This window comes from Apteryx rowi, unplaced genomic scaffold (genome assembly GCF_003343035.1).
Source record: "Apteryx rowi isolate R43461 unplaced genomic scaffold, aptRow1 scaffold_158, whole genome shotgun sequence".
Lineage (NCBI taxonomy): Eukaryota > Metazoa > Chordata > Aves > Apterygiformes > Apterygidae > Apteryx > Apteryx rowi.
The window spans coordinates 1,376,227-1,398,792 of record NW_020447841.1 but is presented as its reverse complement, the minus strand read 5'-3'; the positions used below and the strand labels follow the sequence as shown (position 1 = coordinate 1,398,792).

Here is a 22,566-nt window from a genome sequence, read left to right as displayed (position 1 = left end):
CGGCTCCGCGGGCCGCGGCGCACCGGGGGCGCGTCCTGCGCGGGGCTGGCGGGTGCCGCCGGCGGCAGGGTTTGGCAGCCTGCTCTCAGCAGGGACCCGGCTCCTGGGAAGCTATTTGATCTCTGGGGTGAGGATGGCGTTTGAAAAGAGGCAGCCGCGGCAAAGCGCGTTTCGTAATTCAGAGGGCCCAGGTGTAATTGACGTGTTATGTAAACAGTTTATTAATCGTCTGAGACTAATAAATTTCAACGTCGCCTCGCTACGGCCTAAGAAGGTGGCCACGTAATGTGGGGAGCTTGACTAGAAAGCAGAGTCTCCTGCGGTTCGTGAAGGTCCTCGGCTGTCGGTGACTCCGTTTCGGGCTGAGCTCGAGGAGTGAGTGCCCTTAGCGCCGCATGAAGCGTTACGTTTTGCCAGTTACTGCTTTTTGAGGAGCAGGTAAAGAGAGGCATTTCCGTATTGCTGTAATGAATTTTCCAAAGGGAAGAGAAGCAAATTAATAAATTGAGTTTTGTAGCTGCATCAAAGAGTATATCCTTGAGGTTAAATGTCAAATAAAACTTCAGTGATCCTTAGCATAGTGGTTACAGGTGGAGATAAAGAAAAGAAGCATCAAGTCATGGCTCCAAGGCTGTAAACAATTCCTGTGGCTGGGTGAGGGAGCTTACATGAGTAAAGACTAAGCAACTGAATAAAGGTCCATTAAGTCTTATAACAGCCTATTCTGTCTGTTTTATACAAACGACAGTTATAAGGCTGTTTTTATTATTGGCTCAGGTTGCTTCCCTGTTCTGATTTTAGATTATGTTCATAAAAAATGTGTTTTATGGAGTAAGAATTTTATCTTGTTATTTGTCATGCGTACTTACCAGTTGATGATGCACTATACCTTGAAAACTTTGTTTTGGTTTGTAGAATAGCTCCTTTTTATTGAGTCATCCTCTCACCACATAATAGGGAAGATATTGTAGTACATCCCATACAATTTTTATATAGCTAGTCTCAGTTTATCAAACATTAATGTATTTAGGCTAAAATTTACCTCCAGTGTATTTTGTTCTAGGTGTTATTCTTCTGTGTAGGGCATAAAATAGTGATACATTATGCATCCTCTTTTGTTGAAGAAGGGAGTAAAACATTGTACAGTAAGATGTACTTATAAAATGTTTTATGGTAGTTTAGTTTATAGGAATTAGAATGAAATAATGTATGTCTTGAAAATATATTGCTCAATGCATTCAAAGTATCGCCTCTTTTAATGAGAAACTCTTAATCTCTTCAGTCTTAACTTCTTATTTTCAATTATTATAAGAGAATGAACACTGTCTAATCTTGCAGTATATGATACTAAAGTCCTTTGTAAGAATTTTCTTTAAATACAATATAGAAACTTCACAGAACTGAAACATTGCGGGTCTGAATTCTAATCCTGGCTCTATCACTGATTTTAGTAAGTATTGTGACATTCCAGTGACAATTTTCTGGCTCTCTTAGAAGTAGGCTAATAATTGTTATCTGCCTCAGGGGTTTGTTGTGTAAATTAATGTTTGCAGGAGCTGGGAGACTATCAGATGAGGAGTGATAGCATACTTGTGCCTCCCTGTCTATGTGTGTATGCGCATTGCTGCAGGAGTACTCTGTGTAGCCTACTGAAGTAAGATATGTTTTATTTCCCAGTACTATTACAGAACAGACTTACTGCCTCGAGTTCAACAGTTGTTGTATTATTTGCTTGATTTCTATCCAGATATACAGCTGGGAACTCTAACCTGACTTGCTAATAGCATTTATAAATCAATTTCAGGGAGAAAAGGTGGTGGGGCTAATCTGCTTTACAAGGTTTGCAGGCAACCCTGGAACATATGCTTAGAGGAGCAGTTCTTTTACTGTTAAACAGATGCTCTATGAAAGATAATCTTTGATTCTTTTTAATAGTCCATTTAAGTTGAAGAGCATCCTCAGGTTTTCATTTGGTCCAAATGGGAAAGGAGCAAGTGTTTTCTTTGGAACAAATGTTGGAGCACTTTTTAATAGGCTGTCCTATGTATTTGTCACATGAAAAACTAGTCTAAGATGCTGAGTGGAGATTAATATGATTATTATTTTAACTTAATCAACCGAAATCTTGTTATATTTATATCATCTTAAATACAAGGTCTGATATTTCTCAGAATGCTATTAATTAGAAACTGGGAAAAGAAGGAGAGAAAGTTTAAAGCACATTTTGGCAAAATAAAAGCTGAGGAAAAAATTCTGTATTTATGTTCTTTGTACAGTACAGTGACAATTGGTAGATAGGTCTCACTCTAGTTAGGACAGTCTTTTAGAGTGTCTTGGTGTACTTTTTAGTTATTTAGTCATCGTAAATAGTCATGGTTTTGTGAATTTTATTTGAGGGGCGTTGTTTTGCTGGGAGTGTGTGGTCTGTTAAATGGACTGTTCTGGACTGAAAACAGTGTGTGTTTGAGAAAGGTTTGAAATCACTCCCAGGACAAATCAGGTGCCACTGAGTAGGATACATTGGTTGGCTTTGCCTTTTAATTGCATTGGTGGGGCTTTTCTGTCTTTGTTCTGTTTTAAATAGTAATATGAACACCTTCCCCCCCCGCAATCCCATTCTCCCTCCCAATTTTGTGGCTTAGGGAGCATATGTAACAGTGGTCCCTGTATAATTATCCAGTAGATCACTGTTTTGGATAGCTGTTTTGTGACCCTAGGGATGTCACATTATCTAGATCTGTTTAACTTCTTCTGGTCCAGATAGCAAGCAACTGGAATACCAAAATATTATTCCCAGTTACTGACTAGATAACTGACTGCATTCAATTACTTTCAATTATGTTTGATCATATTTGTTGCTGAGACCCTGTAATGAGACACTTTGTGCCTCAATTTCCATTGACCTTTAGCTCAAGAGAGCAACTCTGCCAAGCTGAGGTCACCCTTGGCAGTTCCTCCTCCGGGTGAGGAAACGGTCCTGACAGCCCAGCTGTCGAGAGCGCAGGTAGTCCACCGCCTCCTAATGCATGCGTTGGATGCCAGGAAGGCTGCGCGTTTGGATGCGGCAAGGTGTTAAACTGCGTCTTTCAGGAAACATACAGCTTCTGTGCCTCAGTTTTTATTTTAAGGTATGTCATTATTGTAAGTTGTACTACCTGTAATCTGCTATTCCGAAATGATGATTGATAGATGGTTTTGTCCATCTATTTGCCAGTGTAGGTTGTCCCTTATATTCTTTTAAACCTCACCTTATATATTTCAGATGATGGAGCTTTGGGCGCTTTCCTTGGCAAACTGCTGCACAGATTATTTGACTTCATCATAAAATCTGTAGAGATCTGTTGTTCGACGTTCCCCCTGCGCATAGCCTATATATTTAATTTTCTCCTCCTTCTATCTATGTTAAAATCTTCCCTCACAGTTTTTCTTATTGGAGTTATCCAAAGGAAACTTAATCTCCTGAATTCATTGTGAACAATATGTTGAAATGAGCTGTTTAGCACATGTTGACATTAAGAAGCTTGGACTCACGTTTCAGCACCAAAAACGCAAGTGCTTCATAGCATCAGGTTGCCTTGAACGACTCTGGCCACTCCTGCTCGTCAGTTTGACTGTGGAGTGACTGAACTTCTGCCACTGGGTCTGGATGAGACCAATAAGCTGTCTCTTATGACCCAGGCGGTTTCTATACCTGTGGGACAATTTGGGCAGCTGTGACAGTTTGTACCTGGTGGAGGTGCTGTCCGTAGGTCAGTCACTGGGTGTGAGGAACCCAGCATGCTCCATTTCTCCTTCTAGTTTAAAACTCAGTGATTTTTAGTTTGCTTATTTTGGGAGGAGGGTGAGGGAGGTGTAATAAGCACCTGAGCCAGAGCTTGTCATTATGAGCTTGTTACGAAAATTGCAGATCTCTGAGAATATTTTATTGAAGACTATTGAAGATAGCCTTGCTGGCGGTGACACTGCTGATGCGCAGAGAAGTCCCGAGTGCTAAATTTTACTTTGTCTCTTCTGGTTTCTGCATTCAACATCCTTTCTGTACTTCTACAAATGTGGAAAGGGTTCATCTACCAAAGGGTGGCCCAAAGGCCTGTGAAATGAGGAGCAGCTACACGCGTGCACGTCCCCCTTCGCCCGCAATGGCATGTAACAGAGGTTGGCCTGAGCTACCGCTTCGCACCCTGGCCTGCTTGGAGAAGCCTGGCTGCAGCTGCCCAGCAGCTGCGCGCTCCCCTTGCGCAGAGCTGCAGCCTCTGGGCGGCAGGAGGGCTGCGTGGCATTGGCCATGAGAACGGGGTGGCACGGGAGCACTTCTGGAAGCACACAGTCCTCCGAAAATTGCCTGACCTTCTGGTGACTGCACGGATGTTGCAAGCGCTGGTTCTGTTCATGGCTAGCACTTGTGCCAAGAGCAAGTTAAAGATCTGACACCTCTCCCAGAATATGGCACATTTCTTTGTCTTTTTTTTTTTTTTAAACTTCCTCTTCTGATGTTAGTAGTCTTCTGTGATGTTTATCCTGTTTGGATGGTTGGGAATGTCTTACATGTTGGAGTTATTTTGCTAATAGAAGTTTTGGGATCATGCTGCTAATTTAGGAGGCCCATCATAAGTATTAATACTGGATCTCTCTGCCCTTCTATAATATCTGATTATGATGGATTCACAAAAATTAAGTATTCTAGTCTTCAGGTTCCCAGCAGGAGCTGCTGTGAGGTGTGGAGGGGACAGAAATGTTTACGTTTTTCATTTTTTTCCAAAATTTGACCTGTCTTCAGACAAATATAAAATTTCATTCTCCAGAAATTTGCTTTACATCTGTAAGAGCTTTGTGAATATGCAGAGAAAAGACTTAAATCAATCATTCTGAATTTCAAAAATTATTTATTTTCATGGAGGCAGTTATGCATGTGAGATAGCCTGTGGAGGCCATGTGGTAATAGCAATAGGACAAGAATAAAGTGAAATTGGAATTTTTCTTACCTAGGGCAGTGAACTGATTTGCAAAAAATGAAGAGGCCCTAGTATAAAGAATTACAGTTGGTATTGTGAAACTGCACTGAATTTCAGTGTATTTTTTTTCCAAATGCACTAGTTAAACTTACTGTAATGGGATCTATTAAAGGAAATCCATTATTACTTCTGTCTTTAAAATATGTAATTGAGGAAGGAGAAGAAAACATGCACTTTAATTTCAAATGCATAATTCTTTGAAAATTTGATAAACATAGTGATAGATAAATGAACAATAAAAGAGCAGGTTATATTTAAAAATAATCTGGATATATGGGATATTTTTATTCCTCTGAATCTATTTGTGAAATGCAATGATCAAGCTATTCTTTTAATTACTGAAATATTGATAGTGCTGTGTATATTCTAGTAGTTATAAATAATTTTATTTCTAGTAGCTGTCACAATGTAGACAGAACCCTTCTCCTAAACTAGGCAAACCAACAAGTGTGGTTATTACACACCTGTAATAACCTGTAATTTTTTTCTTATTTATCAATCTTGTACTCCATTTATTTAAAAGCAATGTAATAAAGTATTTAGTTAGCTGGTGATGGTAAAATCTTGACTGCTTATATAAAAATAGTAACTGCTTTCTTGGATTTACAAGGCCACTTTTCATGGGGACTCTTTCTGAAGTAGGTAAAATGGGAAATTGTATTTTACTCTGCATTTGGAAAGCAATTCAATGAAGTACAGTAGGCCAACTGGCTTATAAATAACTAATGTTCCAAAGCAACTCTCATTTAATTATGCTTTTAACTTTTTGAGCTAAAGCTAATCAAATCTAATTATGATTTTGGTACTCTTTCTTCTGTGACTTTATTTAGGTCTAGAAAATTTAACTGTAACAAAATCTATCCATAATAAATTTGGATTAAATGAGCACATTTAGTTTTTTAAAACAGTTAGACTTGTAATTTAATTTGCTTGTCTGTTATTATAAAGAGTTTGGAGTAGGATAAAGTACCAATTCTGTTCCTCTGTGCACTGTATTGCATGACCCAGCAAATATTCAATATTCCCTTCTATAGAAACTCATCACATGTTTTGCCAGACAAGAAGCAAAGTTGCTTTAGTTGAATTTTCATGTCTGATCTTCCATCAAAAAGGTGCCCTGGTCTTGACCCTTCCTCTGTGTATGAATATGTGGAATCAGCAGTTTGCTTTGATTAGGGGAATGTTTAGGGTGTTGCCTCCAGAAAGATTGTCGAAGAAATTCAAAAACTTTACAAATGCTTTATTTTTGCCTGTGGGTGAGCAATTAATACTGGCTTATTGCAGCTTTCTTAGCAAATTTGGTGCATCTGGGCAGAAGCAAAAAGGCTTTCTTATTTTGTTTTTTCAAGGATGACAAAAATAGGACAAGAATAGAGTTCCTTAGCATTTTTCTCATTCATTCCTAATAAAAATGTGTTGTAAAAACTCCCCCCCCCCCGCTTTTCCCCACTGGCTGAGTTAAAAATGCTGCTTCATTCTACTGTGTATGTATTCATATAGTGATCTAATTACAAGCAGAGGAACTTTTAGTACCTTACATTTTCATCTCAAATATTTGTGGAATATATGTAAAACCAAACTGACTGTTTTGCAAAAAGATCTCAATAGTTTATTGGTGTTTCCAACAAAACATAGGCAAAGTAAACACATCTCTAAAAACATGTATTGTCCATGCCTTACCCTCCTACGCTTCTTGATGCCTGGCTCTAAATCTCAACTCTGACCTGCATGAATTAAAAACCTAGGCCTGCAATGCAGACAGACTGTAAAATAAAATCATTAGGTAGAGAACAACAGGGCTGTGACAACTCATGGCATATTGCTGTTTTGGGTTTTTTTTTATTACTATATTTTATTGTACAAAATCATTGGTAAGCTCAAGACTTAATAACCCATTGTGATAGTGTGATAACTAGGAGCAAATAACATGTCTTCTCAACTATTTTTTTTTCCAACTATGTGTAAAGGTGATTAGGGCAGCATTTGCTACGCAAATGCAGTCCTCATTTTACAGTTGCAAATGTGACAAAATAAAGGTGAATTTAATGGGATTGTGATTCCTCTGCCAGTACCTGCTTCTGCACTTCAGGTCCATAAAATAAAGGATATATTTATGAAGTAGATGGTGGGAGGACAATATTTCTTATAAATCTGGGCTAGCGTGCAACTTATGTTAATTTTCTTGGGAGTCAAGAAAGACGTTGTGTTGGGCGCTCTTGTGGTGGTGTGACCACGAGCTTGTGGCTGTTGAGGGGCATGTGCATCCTAGGTGTAAAGCTAGAGGGTCTTACCATTTTTTTTCTTCAGAAAAGCCATGAGTCCTGAGTGCTACAGTATACTGTTGTTTGCCTCAGTAAAAGTTTTCAAAAATCACTTGTGCTCCGTGTTGCTTTTTCTCCTGCTGTGCAGCCCCTGCAGAACAGAGGGCTGAACCACTGCAGCATCCCTTTGTATTTGCATAGGAATTACTCCACATATTCAACCAACTTCACAAAGAACATTTGAGAACTAGAGTCTGAACAATCTGACCCGCTCTCTTTGTTTCAGGAAATTGTATTATCCAAGCAGAGGTTAAAATAAGAATGGGTATGGGGAGGTGTTTGTAAGCTGAGCAACTCTCCTAATGGATGAATCATGAAGGTGTAACTTATGGTACTTGATAGCAAGCAGTCCGAAGGTATATGTGTAATAAGATTACCAGAATCATTTAGAAACTCTAGCTGAAACTACTGAAACATGAACTTAATCTATTGTAAATATTTGTTACTCATTATCTAATAAAAGGTAATACTCATTATCTATCAAAACACATTTGGTTAGAGTTAGGCAAATGAAGGTGAGATATAAGGTGCACATTTTTAACGTTAAGTTATTAAACATTGGAAGAGCTTGCCTAGAGATATAATTGGTGGAGCTGGGCACTTTTTTTAAAGAATATTTTCTGGAAAAATATATTCTTGGAAAATAATTTTCCAGAACACAGGAAAAAACAGAGCTAGTACTAGCCTAAAATGAAGGGATGGGATTGAGAAAATGTCAAAACATTTGGACAGTGCTGAAAAAACTTTGATTTGACTTTATTTTTATTAAAATTAATGAATTTCTATATTGCACTACATTGTTCATCTAAAATTTGACATTTTAAATTTCTTTTGAATGAGACTTAAGTAATCTGAATTAAAGGCTTTCCTTTGTGTTTGACTCAAATTTTTTTCAGATTTTCTTTGTTCTGCAGAAAGCCATGACACATGGATGAGTCTGTTTTGGTAGCTTGACCTGAATCAAGTTCCTGTCTTCCTTTCAGGAAGACACTTTTTAAGTTTATCAACTAACCCAGAATATCAAGTATTTATTCAACACCACTAATGGAGCCTTCATCACTTGAGGCCTTGAACTCAAAACAGTCTTTCAAAAACTGCAATTGCTCCCACGAGTTACTGAGTGACGAAAATGTTTAGTCTTCTTGGTTTGAGTTAGACAGGAAGTCTGACTAGTTGATGACAAAGGTCTTCTCTAGCTTTGAAATATGTGAACAGCTTTGTTGAAATATTAATATAATCGAACACATAGCATTAAAGGAAACCCCTCCATATGCACTATCAGCTTCTGATATTATGAACAAGAAATTCAAAATGTGGTAGAGCTGAAAAAAAGCAGGCTGCAGAATTTCTGACTTGGTTGTTCTCAAAGGACTGATAATTTTAGAGCCACATTCCTGAAAACCTACCTACCTACAGTGAGAGATAGAAATGTTTGCCTTTCCCAGGAAAGCTATTGCTTTTAGAAATGGGTATAATAATATCTTGAAATAAACTGATTCCAGGTGATATTCACCTGTGGCCTAGTACATGCATTTTATTTAGGTAGTCATGTTCTGAGTCCCTTAATATACAATTTTTTTTTACGTACAAAACGTGATTTGCTGAATTACTTTAGGTAGCCAATACAATGTCCTACACTAGTTGCATGAGATCTAAAAATGTGCACTAATGCCCTTTATTTCTTGAAAGGGAAAGCTGTTGCTAATTTGTAGCGTCAGAGGCCTTACTGACTTTTTAAAGTGTTAACAATGGAAAATGTTAACGATGGAAAAAAGCCATCAAGAACTGAAAATTTTGGTGCTAGTCAGTCTAGTGGTATTCAAGAGTTCTATAATATTTTTCCTTTAAAATATATTTGCATATTTGTGAAACAAGTATCTGCTTAGATAGCTTAAGGAAGTATGAAGTTGTATTTTAGTTATGAAGGAGTTTCTGTAAATGTAGTGGCATCATGCTTAAAGAACACACCTTGTATCTTGTTTCATCCATTAGCATATCTAAGGTATTTAATGTCATAAAAAGGTACTTAAACTTTCAGTATCACTGCGATCATTCGCGCTTAGTTGGTATGATAAACTACAAAGCACCCCTATTCAGCCATTGTTGTTGGGCTATTCTAGTGGCTGTTGTTGGTCTTCCAGCCCTGTCCATTCACAATTGTCTTACCCTCTGCGTGAGTAAATTCTTGGTGTTATTGGGTGCTTGTTGTCACAATACCTCAAAGATCTCCGTCACGTTTACAAGCACTAACAAAAACCTGTCTGTATTTTTACATTTTTTTAAATGGTGAAAGTTCGTACTGATGTGCCAAACTTTAACTGTTGTGGAATTTGTATCTTAAACTAGTTGCAAATGCCAAAAGATCTTCGGTGATTGTATGTGGCATTGTGCCTGGTTAGATTTTTATACGCTATTATCACAGAGTAGTATACTTGTCAACTGATATCAGTGACGATCTTTTTCAGACTCTTAGGTAATTATGGAGAGTATTGATCTGAAGCTGGTCGTATGAAGTATGCTTAGAATGAAAATGCTTTTTAAGTGATTCTTGGAAGAGCAATATCATACGTATAAATGTGAGAAGACTTTCAGCATTAGGTGGTTTTATTACGCCATGAGATTTTAGGTAGTATTTCTCTTGAATACAAATTCAGTGACCAACTATAGCTATGGTGTACTCAGCTCCTGGATTTTTACCAAGGTCTAGGTTGCCTCCTGTGTGCATCCTGGAACCAGTGACACAAGATTGGAAATTGGTGGAAACACGACTGATACTTTCCCTGTAGGGTTTTTGCGGGCCTATGCTTCTGGGCAGCTGTGGTTGTCCCACTTGCCATCAAGGGAAGGAGCTGGTGGGAGCGACCCGCACATTGCAGTTGCCTGGTTGGGAGGCCCCCCCCCCCCCCGGTAGGAGCAGGGGGGCTTCGCTTTGCTGGCTCGAGCTGCCCCTGGGTTTCCCCAGCCCTTCTTTCAAGGGAACCTCTGTTGCAAGGGAAAACCCATCACCAAGTGTCACTCCTGGGACTTCACTACTTCTCCCAGTGTATCCCTGTTTTCAGTGGGCTACACCTCCCATCCTCCTTTAAGCATACTAGAAGTCATCTAGCACACGGGAGAATGTAGAGGCTGCAAATTTGCCAGCTTTTCCGTGCGAGATGGGTGATGGTCACTTGCAGGGGAGGAAACCCATTCTTCCCTTGCCTTATTGCCCACCTGGACAAGAAGAAAATGTCTGGTCTTAACAAAATAGCGTTACTTAAAATTTTAAGAAAACATAGGTGTTTGTTGGGGGAGTTGACCCCTTTTATTGTTTTCAACAGCTTAACTCTGCACTTTTAAATTAGTGGTTTGGGTGAACATTTCCAGTTTGACTAATGGAACGTCTTTCTGGTAGCTTTGAGCTGCAGATGGCCTGTTTATGTACTAAAGCTGTAAGATTATCAGCTGCTGTTAATAACTTCAGTTCTTGTTTTTTCCCCTGAAAGTGATTTGAAGGATGTGTTATTACCATTACTATTCAGATGGATGTTTTCATGAGAACATCCTTTCCATGCTCAAACTGTCTTAACAGTACTACTGGCTTTTACCTAATAGTAAAGCTGTATATGTGTTCCAAATGATTCACAAAAGGGACTATCCTGCTTGCTTAGGCATGTGCTAACTTGAAAGTGGAATAGAAGCAAGGGCAGAGATCTTGAAGGAAACTTAATGCTGGTGTTTCGAAACACCCATTATTTCCCATTTAAGAAAAACAACCCCCCCCAACCCCACTTTTGTTTGTTAACCACACAGCTGGCCCGAGCAAAGCCTATTTGAAATGGGGACCTAGGTCAGAGCATAGCACTAAGCATAGCTAAGCTGAAAAAAATGATTTTTTTCTGGATTCTGTCTTTTGAGCTTGTTCTGTGGTCTCTCTTCTCGGTGGAAGTGGCTGCTGAAATCACCTCTGGTTCCTGAGCAGCAGCTCCCACAAGCGGGTCTCGCCCATGCAGCCGGCGTCGCTCTGCCGCCTCCCCGCAGCCTCTCTGAAGGCACTGCCTTGGGCCAGCCGGGCTCTTTGCTTGCTCGGGGCCTGGGGGAGGTTGCCGGGTTGATAACGTACCCGTGGCCGAGGTGGCTGATCTCCGTCATTAATCCTCACTCCCCAGTCTGGAAAGTTGGGATGGTAGCACATCCTTCCTTCCACCCTTTGTGTGTCTTATTTGTTTAGACTGTAAACTTTTTAAAGTGGGAACTTTCTGTTTCTATACCTAATACAATGCTGTACCAATCTTGGCAAGAACCTTATGTTACAAACCTAGCTTAAAAATAATTAAACAGGAGGTGGTCAGATGGCAGAAGTTAGGTTATCTCACACTCTTCTCCTATTGCCTGACTAATTGCTTTCCTTATGCCGCCATTCCATATGACCCCTCACTGTGTAGGTTACACCCACATGCTGACATGGGACTTAAACCTTCATTTGTGTTACCTTTGAATTTGGCCCTCCTGCCATACAAGATCAAGGTGCAATTTGGATGCCCTGAGCAATTTAGGGGCTGTGTGGCAGGGGACTGTGAGGCCCTGAACATGTCTGAGAGATGGTCAACTCCCTTATTCTCTAATGTTTTGTCACGAAGCAGGCAGGCGAACAGCCCAAAAGTGCTGCCGGACCAAAAAGGATTTGACCGTTGCACCAGTATTTGCTGGAGATGGAAAGCTCAGTAGAGTTTTAAATGGCAGTCGTTTGGTCTCACAGTCTTTGAACTGAGAGCTGTAGCAAAGGAAAGCAGTACTGGATTACAGGGTTAATGTGAAATGGTTTTCAAGTAGACCTGAGGGTTTGGCCTACACAAGCTCCTTCATATAGATGGAAGCCGGTGAGTCTTCTTTCACATTACGGCTTTTCCTGCGTACGAGTGACAGAGCAGGCCTGAAGAGGGAGTAGGCACATTCTTTGGTTTAAAGAAAATACAGTGAGAAAAACATAACTTTTTATACAGGCTTTTATTGGCAACTTTGCATACTGTATAAGCAGGCATTGAAGAAGATAATACAACCAGTCATGTTATCTGTATAGCACCACTCCTATCCCTTTGCCTGCCAAATCTTAAAACAGTCAACCCCCTCCCCCCCCCCCGCAACCCTAAACCCCATCATAAACAGAGTGTAATAAAATTCCAGCTTCTCAGAGGGCAAACATGAAGCAATGAACTGCAGTGACCAGTATTTTTACTTTCTGATCCCTTTTTAAAGGGGGAGGATGACAGCAAATGGTGCTTATTCTAAAAGTAGTTACTTTTTGGTGCTCTTCAAACCTTGGAAATAAAATGAGTAGAGAGCTGCAGGGAGCAAAGGCTGGATTGCAGATCACAGTAAAGACTTCAGGTGTCATGGTGGCTAATGTGGAGTAGGGGTCCACCTAAAGACAGCGCTACCAGAGAAAGTGTCAGGAGTCTTGACATGTTAAAAGCTTTAAGAACAAATCATGCCAGCATGAAGTCATTATAAAGTGTATCTTTGGAGAGAGTCACTGTAATGAATACAGTGCAAGCATAAAATGATTTCAGTAGTCTGAAACGGGGAACAACCACGTTATATTGTGTTTTGAGTAAGCTGCAGCTGTGGAATGAACCTAGCAGTCGTTTGTACACTGGGATGTATGATGCAGTTATTGGGCTTCTTATTTTTTATTTGTGCCTTACTTAACAGATTGAGCACTCTAGTTGCAGGCTGCTCTGTTTTGTAGGAAAAAAACTCCACTTCCAAAGTCTTTTGAATCCAATAATATGTGTAGAGGTCTTCAGGAAGTAGGATTCAGTTCCTCTCTGGGTGCTGCTTTGTGAAAATGCATTTGAGGAAAATGTGATATGAACTGTACAAAGTGTGAACCTTTATTCCTCTTAAAGGGGAATTTCATGATCATTCCACTTGGGTTCTACTTCTATCCTCTTGTGGGTTAAGCAAATAAGATGGTTAACACTTGGTAAAGCAGAGCAAGAAACTGTTTTTGTGTAGGAAGTAAGTTCTGATTTACAAAGTTTTAAGGAGAAAATATTTAGGGGGCAAATCTATTTTAATACACTGTATTTTGAAAGTATTTAGCTTGCTCACATACCAGGAGTTGTTAAAGGACTTACAGTGAAGCTGTGGAATACGAAATGACTATACTGAAGGAAAATAAAGAGAAGGCCTCAACTTAGAGAAATATTAGCTGTTTGGAGGCAAAATATTTCCCCCGCCCCAAGTAAATGTTTTATTGCCTGTGCTGGTAGGTATATTTTGCTTTCTTGTAGTTGATTATGAATTGCATACATGAAGTCCAGGGAATGATTTTGGTTGGATGAATGTTACTTTTAAGCTACTGGAAAATGCAGTCATCAAAATAAATTTTAAAAGAAGGTTTATTTTTATTAGAAGGTTAGACAGTGATTGGAAGAGCTATCCTCTTTTAGCTTGTTTTCTTAAAGAAGCAGGATTTACCCAGTTACATTGCATCTCTGTCTCCATTCCTGACAGAGCCATAAAGATCTCAAGGTTATTAAACTCCTGGAAAATAGGTGTTCAGAAACAGAATAGGCCTCAGGGAAAGGGAAAGGCTGCAGCACAAGCATATTTCTCTGTAGAGCTCAGAGACATCATATGACTGAAGAAATCATTGGTGCCCCAGCACTGGGAGAAACTTCAGTCAACTCCATGCTACGGCTCACTATGCTGCAGATAGCAGAGGCCAGCAAGGATATGCAGAGCCTTAAGAAATGAGGTTTTGTTAGGACTGTTGTTTGTTGACTGAACAACTTGTTGTCTTTGTAGAATGATTTACTAGTTTAACTTCTGTGGCATTTAAAAAAACTCATCGTGAAGTATTTGTGCTTGATATTTGGTAGAAATGTGCAAATAAAATGTTTTTCCTTACTCTGCACATTTCGAAGCACTCCAGTGTGCTTAAACCTTACTCTTTTTGAACAAATACAAGAAACTCCTGGGCACCTAAGATTAATATTAACACTTGATACTGCAAAGTATTTTATGCTGGCCATGTTAAAACCTTCCATGTATGGCTGGTTCAAGACCTGAGAAGTGCTGTTGAAGTTCTCCATTCTGGAAACAAGTTGTTGTCTTCAAGTGGAGAAACAAATAAGCTTGTGAACAACTGTAACTTTGGATCTAGCTGTAGAAAGGTCTATTTTGGTTGGAAAGGTCCAGTCGTGTGTGTGTTCGGTATTTCTTCGCAGGTTTGTGATTAATTTTGGTAACTGTTCTACTAGTGTAACAATGAAGACATTGTCACCAGTAACATTTGCACTTTCCTGTGTGACAGCAGTGCTCATTTGATTATTTTTGCAAAAGTGGTAGGTTATGGGAACCTTTTCATGTGTGAACCATGGGGAAGACAGGAATCTCTTGTTAAGAGTGGCATACGTTTGCTGTTCCCACAAACGATGGTGATGAAAGCTTCTTAAATCAGCTTCCTTGCTGTTGGGAATCCAGATCTCCTACAGATCTAGCATACTTCTCAGAACCTTTTTCAGCAGTACTGCTGTTTGTTTTTTGTTTGTATTATGTATTTGCTGGAAGGAGAGCACTATTGTTTTTTAGGGTGATTACAAATGTAAAATAGATTCTCTTGAGAATGTTTTGTCTACGCACGTCACAATTGGTAATTGTTTTGGGTTGTGTAACGATTTGCATGCTGCACTTTTTGTTTGGCAGCGCATGTGTGAATCTCGCAGTGGATTTCCACCTCAAACACTTTATCACTGATGTTTTAAAGACGATTCCTAGAACAAAGCATACTTCTCCTACATCATGCTACATTGCTGGGCAATGAACTTTGCCAGGTTAAGGGCAAATTCTTCTGCCATTCTTGAAACAAAATTTGCTGGTTTTAATTGATGTTTTATTCAAATAAGACCTGGATGAGGTAGTTCTTAAAGATGCAAAAAACCCAATTACTTTCCATATGGAAGCATGTATTAAAATAGTATCGTTGTGTGTGAGGTGTCTTTTTTTTTTTCTGCCAAGTCTACTAGCAGTGGTCATACCTAAATGCCAAGGAAAAGAGGAATCCAGGATCCTCACATATCCTATTAGCAGAGTGTCTTGTGGTAGAGATGGGCAAGATGCATGGAAAAAATGAGGCTGCTGCCAAACACTTTCTTTGTAGGTCACTTATTGTAGTTGAAATTATAGGGAGCTCAAGAACAAGCGGTCTATTAGCAAAGCCATGAAAACAAACCATTTGCCACTTCTAACAAACGCTGGACAAAAATATGCTCAAAATTTTAAAAATAAATGAAGACTTGGTGAAAAATAAGACCTGGGTTTATCTGCGTTTCATCAGGTACATGGCGTCCTGGAACCTGGCCCACTGGCAAAAACATGTGGAGCGTCGTCCTCTGCAGCGCTGGGAACGTTCTCTGCTGGCTTTGGCGCCAGGCACCGCGCTGCGCTTGTTAGCGGCAGTTCACACAGACTTCTTGCCAGGCCTGCCCAGAATACTGTCTCCTCTCGCTTCCTGTGGTCTTGCATAATATTTCCTTGCTTCTTGTATAACTGCGACTCGGACTAGGTCACTGCCCAGTTACACAGGTCACTTCTGACAGCCCTGTCCTGCAAACGTGCCGGGGAGCTGCCTCGGTCACATGAACGGGTCCGGCGGCGGCGGGCGCAGGAACGCCGCCCCAGGGCTGGCATGGGCCGGACAGGCGCGCGCCCCTGTGGGCATGTCAGACAGCCGTAAAGGTAGCAGCCTCAGCCTCGGGACGAGATAAGCACGAGACGAACCTGTGGATGGACTATGCCTTTCCCTGTGCCTTGCCGTTGGTCTAAGTTCTCCAACGAGTGTAGGCAGCAATTAAAATGGGGGAGACAACACCTCAGGCAGCGCATTAATGAATGAGTGCTTTTTCCAGAGTGCCATGAAATTCTCTGTGTTGCTAGGAGTTGCACAGCCAAAAATCCATGTATTTGCCTTGAATTACCTTGTTCCAGGTATCTTGAATATTAATTTTTAAACTAATATAGTAAATCTAGGTATTCAAGAAAATAGCCTTTTCATTCTACCAGTGTTTAATGCTTCCACATAAATTATTTCTGCACTTGTCTGCTGTTAAAATATGCACTCATTTTGCATTGCTGCTGAAGCAAATGCATTGTTAATGTTTACTGTTTATTAACTTGGATTATTTCTATATCTATTTTGGAAGTGAATTTCACAGCAGCTTGTGTGACTTAAATCTGCTTTTACACTGGTAATTTTTTAATATTTATGTTTGCACATGTGTGCATATGTATAACACTGCATGTTGTTACTGAACTTTGTCTTTTTGAAAATGAGTTACTGACATTCATTTAACATGACACTTTCTAGAATTCCCTTTTCTAAACTTAATTTTCAAACTGTTATTCACGTTCTTTGGCAACCCCATTCCTGGCATTTTAAAAAGCTGAGTAGTAAAGATCGCAAATTAGTTGTTTCAGTATGTCTGTGAATTTACTCAATAGACTTTACTGATTTGTGTGTTACAGTTCTCAGATTTTGTATGATCTTTCAGTTAAATGTTATCTGCTGTAAAGAGAAAAATCATTTTAAGGGAATGCATTAGAATTGAATTAGTCATCACAGTTAGGTGAGATTTTGTTTAAATTGTCTCATACTATCATCTCTTCCATGAATCCAGGTTATCCAGCTGTCATAGTAACTTTGACATGAACTTTGTTCATGCTGCCCACACATGTGTTCTTGCAACACTCTCTATTAATCTGATTAATTTAATGGAAAATTCACTTTTGCAGGTTAATAATGTGTTATGAGGCAGCCTCTCTGGAAAAAAAAAATTGGTCATTTAAAATTGGCTGAGGACCTTGTATTCATAGGATCAGAATATTAATTACTTTATTATAGTCCAGCTAATAAAACACTTGGAAAGCTGTCAAAGTAATACATGGCAATACTACTGATATCCAGCAGGCTATTTTACAGTATTATCAATACCAACGCTTCTGGGAGGGCTTTATAAATATAGTGCATTTTTGGCAGATGGGTGCAAAGCCAGTGTTTGTGGTACAGCCTGACCATACAACTCTGGCAGGACGGATGCCAAATAGATGGGGTTTGTATGGCCACTTTTTGTGGGTGATGTAGATGCCACTTCCTTTTTGTGCCTATATCAAGCTAGCTTCTCACTGACGTTTCTGGAGTCCTGGATAAGCCATGAACTGCACTGTGATGTGGGGTTGCCCCAAGATTAGGGGGAAGAGGGTGAGAAATACAAAAAGTACTGCACTGAGCATAGCTAGGACAGCTAGAGATCACAGTCGGCAGCCAATAAAGAGAGACTGCCATTCTAAATAGAAGCCGTTTGGGGTGAATTTTAGGACTTGACAATCTGTTTCTTTTAAATAGTATTTATCTGTGCTATGTAAGCTATCTGAGCAGTTTTTAAAAAAGATTTCAGAAAAAAAAATCTTGGTTTATAAAGTCATAAAGTTGGCAATTTATTCAGCATGCAGAATAAAGGGGTTTAGAAACTCTCCTTCAAAATAGCTTAGCTCAACCACAGTAAAGAATTACAAGCCTCTGTTTCTAAATGAGCTTTACAACATGTATCAGCAATGTTAGAGATACACAAATGCTGTCTGAAACAAAATTTAGCAGAGTGTCTGAGAAGTCCACAGTCATGTTGTCCCTGCTTTTCTTTTCTTATTTTTCTTTTTTCTTTATTCAATGATTTAGAAATGTGAAAATGATTGCTTCAGAACATTTAAGAGTTTAATCCTCAGCTGCATACCCAGACAGATGCCCACTGCATTCAGTGGGAGTTTTGTCCAAATAAACAGCTCAGGATTGTGCACTTGTATACATGTCTAAATATGGATCTTGGTCAAGTAAACAAGCATGTAGCTGTATGCGGTAATCTACATTCGAAGCTGGGGAACACCCTGCGTTGCTTATGTGGCTGAGTGCATGTCTGTGTCTCGAGCTCTGTGCAGGCTGATGTTAAGGACCGTGATCGCCAAGCCACACATGTCTTGCCGCAGGAGGGGAGCGATAGATATCTGCGAGGGGTAGTAGTCTCCGTCACTCAGCTTTTGGTACTGTGAGATACCACGCTCCTTTGAAGGATGTGTTAGGGCAGATACGCACTTTCAAGATGCTTGTGCTCCCAGATAAAGGGAGAAGGGAGCAGCTTGGTTACACTGGGTGCTTTTAGTCCTACATGCCAGTCAGTACCTGGAGCTGAAGATCTTGCTCACCATTTCTCAGGCTAAACTTTTACAGGAGCAAGAATAAGTTTTATCTAAGGAAAAGGCAGTGTAGACTGGCTGGAAACATTAGAAATTGGGTTATACTTTATGGCGCCAAAGAGTATTAGAGCATTTTTTGTGAACTGCATTCTGCAGCTGACAAAGTAGGCAACATCTGTAAACCTCTTCATATGTGTTGTGCAGAGGGAAGCCTGAAATACTTGTGACTTTTTTTTAGATACTCTTTTTGTGAAACCTGCCTCTAGGCTGCAGTCTGTCAGCAAATAAAGCCAAACTGGTGATGTCACTGCAAAATACGCCGTGTGTCATGCAATATTGTAACTTGTATGGTGTAATTAGAGATCTGTGCACATAAAGGAAGGTTGTAGGTGTGTAATAATACTTTTATTGTATACCATAAAATCCAGTCTTGTTAAGAGCTGAGGACCTCAGGAGTTTTGGAACAGCTTCTCCTACTGTCTGACTGTAGTAATGTCCTACTGTCTATTACTGTAGTAATGGAGTATACTTGACCGTTTAGAGGATAGGTCTTATTAGCAGCAATTACTACATTTGTCTATTTAAATATGGTTGGAAAGCTTAAATTGATGTGGTTTGAAAAAGTGAAATGAAGGAACTGTAAAATTAATATTAAAAAATGATGAATGCTATAGTGAGGAAGTGCAATCTCAACCAGAATACCTGAAATCTCTGGAAATCTCTGGAAATCTCTGGAAATCTCTGGAAATCTCTGGAAATCTCTGGAAATCTCTGACTCTCAGATCTGCCAAATGAAGCAGAAATTAATGGTAAATGTTCTTGCTAGTTACGGTGCATTGGTTTTCGTCTGCTTGTTTGTGGCTTTAAAAGTATTAGGGAATGATGCAGGAGGTCCAGAATCAAATTATAAAAATAGGCCTTTTTGAAACGTCATTGTTTTTTCTGGGACTTTTTTGTTGACATCTCACAAATTTTGCACACAGGTTTCCCTAATCAGAAAAAATAATCTGTTTCCTTTAACAACTAAGAGCAGGAACATCTTTAAAGCAAAGGAAAAGTTGTATGCAATACGAGTTTTAACAGCAGCAGAGAAGTACACTTCTTTTTTAGTTCTGTTGCTGCCTTGCACTTGGCGAGGTTGTCTCCTGGGCCACGGTGGCATGTGTGGTGCCCATGCCACCTGAGGTGCAGGAAGAGGGCGACACAGGGGCTCTGCCCTTTCTGGGACTCCTTCCCACCGGCATGTGCGTCTCCTGCTGCGACTGCTGCAGTTCACCTGTTCCGCGGGAGGCTGGTAGCACAGGACCATCAGCTGTGAAGAAAGCCTTCATGAGTGGTTTCAGTCCCGGTGCGCCTCGTGCTGGCCTACCAGAGGATTTAATGTCAAATGGCTTTGCTGATGCTTAGGTGTGCTCAGGTGACAGTCTGCAGATGACCACGTGGAGCTGGGGGAATGTTCTGGGGAAGCATCACTCTGTCGCTGTGTCCTTCTCTAGGTGTCCGCTGCTGGAAATGGGACCCTGGGCGACATCAGCCTTTTGCCTGGCCTTGCAGGGCTTTCTTGTGGGGGTGAGGGTACCACAAGAGGATAGAAAAGATTGAAGAAGTAGGGTCACAAATTACCCTAAGGGGCAAATCAACTTTGCTTTCGCTCTATCCAAATCATCAGCCAAAAAACCCTCCTTCTGATTTCAGTGGTCCTACATACTTTTTAAGCAGACATCTTCATCGTTATATATCTTGTGTTTACATGCATATGAATCTTTATATGTATATGAATCACCTTTCAGTTCAATGGTTAAAAAGGGCTCTTATGAAATAACTATTTTTATTGCTTTTGCTTTGCTTGTTTTGCAGAAAATAAACATTTGCCACTAGCAGCCATAGTTACTCTATTCTAATTATTCCTCCTCTTCTGCAAATGGCATGTATATTTTTCCACAGAAAAGCATATTTTACATACCCCTAGGACAACTCTAGCCTTGGTCTAACCCTGGGGGATTACGGAGATAAGATACTAGCCATGGCTAGCATCATCCCCTGATAAACTGGAGCATCAATAGGGTACAGGGTTACAGCCTTGGAAGGCAGAGAAAACAACATTTAGGGCTCTTTGAAAATCTTGTTTTAATGACTGAACAAGAACCATGAACCAACAGATTTTTGCAAGGATTATGGGGACCCTGTTGTTAACCTTTGCAATAATTATTAAACTAGTTTCCTGTGGCTTAGAAATTGGTGCTGTCCATTGTTTGTTGCTGTTAAATTAATAGAGTGAAATACTTACTTTGTAATAAATTGCAGCATGGGGATGAAATAGTAATGTAGTCTATATCAGGCAGAACTTGAATACAGGAAACATAGGTAAAATGAAAGGTGAAGCCTAATGGTTTAATAACAGGGTCTCCAGGACAGAGCCTTTTATATGGAAGGCTGTAGTTGGCACTTGCTTCCCGTGAGGTGACTTTAATAAGTGACTGAGGGTATATAGCATATGCTGATACTAAGACTCATCTATATTGTTACTTGGAAAGTGTAAAATCTGTGATGGAGACTGGTAAGATAGTGCAGCAGAAGAGATGAGGCATCAACAGCCAGGAGAGCGCTGGTGTAGGTGAGGAGCGATGAGAAGAGGAAACGGTGCTGCTGAGCTCTCCAAAAAGCTTGGGAAGCGCTGGGGTAGCTAATGTGGGGAAATAGGGTCTGCTTAACAGAGAGAGGTTTGTATGCTAGATAGAACTGCATATCCAGCAAACAACATTAAATATATTTTGTGGTTACTGCTACTTATTTACAAAACAAAACCATAATTACAAACCTGTTCTTGTTTTTGAAACATCACCATGTGCCAAACAAGTTCTGGATATTCGTAGGGCACAACGATGTCAAAGATCGACTGAGTGTGAAAAGGATAGGTTTACAGGTGGCTGCTGTATTCACAAAAACAACCAAAGGAGAAGTCTTGTTTGCATCATATTGTTAAAACTTTAACCTTTGGGTGTTTGACAGTGGCTCCTGCAGCACCCGCTCGCGGAGCCCATGTGCCCACTGCAAACCGAAGCAGGCGGTGGGTGGCTGGGGCAAGAGGGGCCCGAGCAATAGGCTTGCATCTTCTGGCCCTTTCACTCTTACCTGATCCTGGTCGGGCTGTGTAGTGTATGCAACGGTGTCTTTAAGGTCACCTTGTACTTTCTTAAGTATGGACAGTTTGGGGCAGAAAAGTCTTAAATCGAGCTTGCTGCTGAAGACAATGTCTTGTGAAATTAAATAATTTCTCTTTCCCTTTTTGAGGCATGTCTTCCAGACTTTGGTCATTCTGGTCCCTCCTTTTGGAACTTACTCTGATATATCAGCTCTTTTATTTGTCAAAGCGTATCAGAAAGTTCAAGAAAAAGTTTGATAATTGGTTTTGATATTTGATAGGAAGGAGTTTTAGAAGAATGAGTCCTAACTCCAGTTGGAGTGAAAACTTCCTACGTGCTTTAACACACTCATTCAGCAGCCTTCCCTGTACTACCAGTGTCCCTACTCTTTGTTTTAAGATAAATTATAGAGCATGGAGTAGCATACTTGTCAGATACCTGGCATAAGAGCCAAGGACTTAGGGTGGCCAAGCTCCCACAGACTATGCGTTCCCAGATTTTCTCTGGGTTAGCCATAGGATGTTCAACTTATTCTTCCAGTCTTGCTTGGAGAGCTCACATGCTCAAATTATTCATTAAGAACTGTAATTAGAACAAAAAAATTGAGTGCCCCCAAGTCCTTCTGTAATGCTTAATAATAGATCACTAATAGTTTTATTACATTAGGCCAAATATACACTCTTCATGGCAAAACATTTAAATGTTTGCAGCAGAGAAATTGTTTGGACTTCCTTTCATAGCACCTTTTAAAGAGTGTAAGTAACACTGTGACTAATGCAGGCATGAGCAAAGAAACTAATTGAAAATGTGAAGATTTTGTGCCCTACTTATGCCCTGTTCAATACTAAAGGGACTGCATGG

At 40.0% G+C, this 22,566-nt stretch overlaps 1 protein-coding gene across 1 annotated transcript in view; it reads left to right on the top strand.

Moving 5' to 3' along the window:
- The first annotated feature begins 133 nt into the window (after positions 1-133).
- Positions 134-22,566, top strand: part of EPAS1 (endothelial PAS domain protein 1) — a 77,389-nt gene continuing 54,956 nt past the window's right edge. The window contains exons 1-2 of the mRNA XM_026059498.1: positions 134-209; positions 390-438. Of these exons, the coding sequence (XP_025915283.1) occupies positions 134-209; positions 390-438 (125 nt within the window). The remainder of the gene's footprint in view (positions 210-389; positions 439-22,566) is intronic.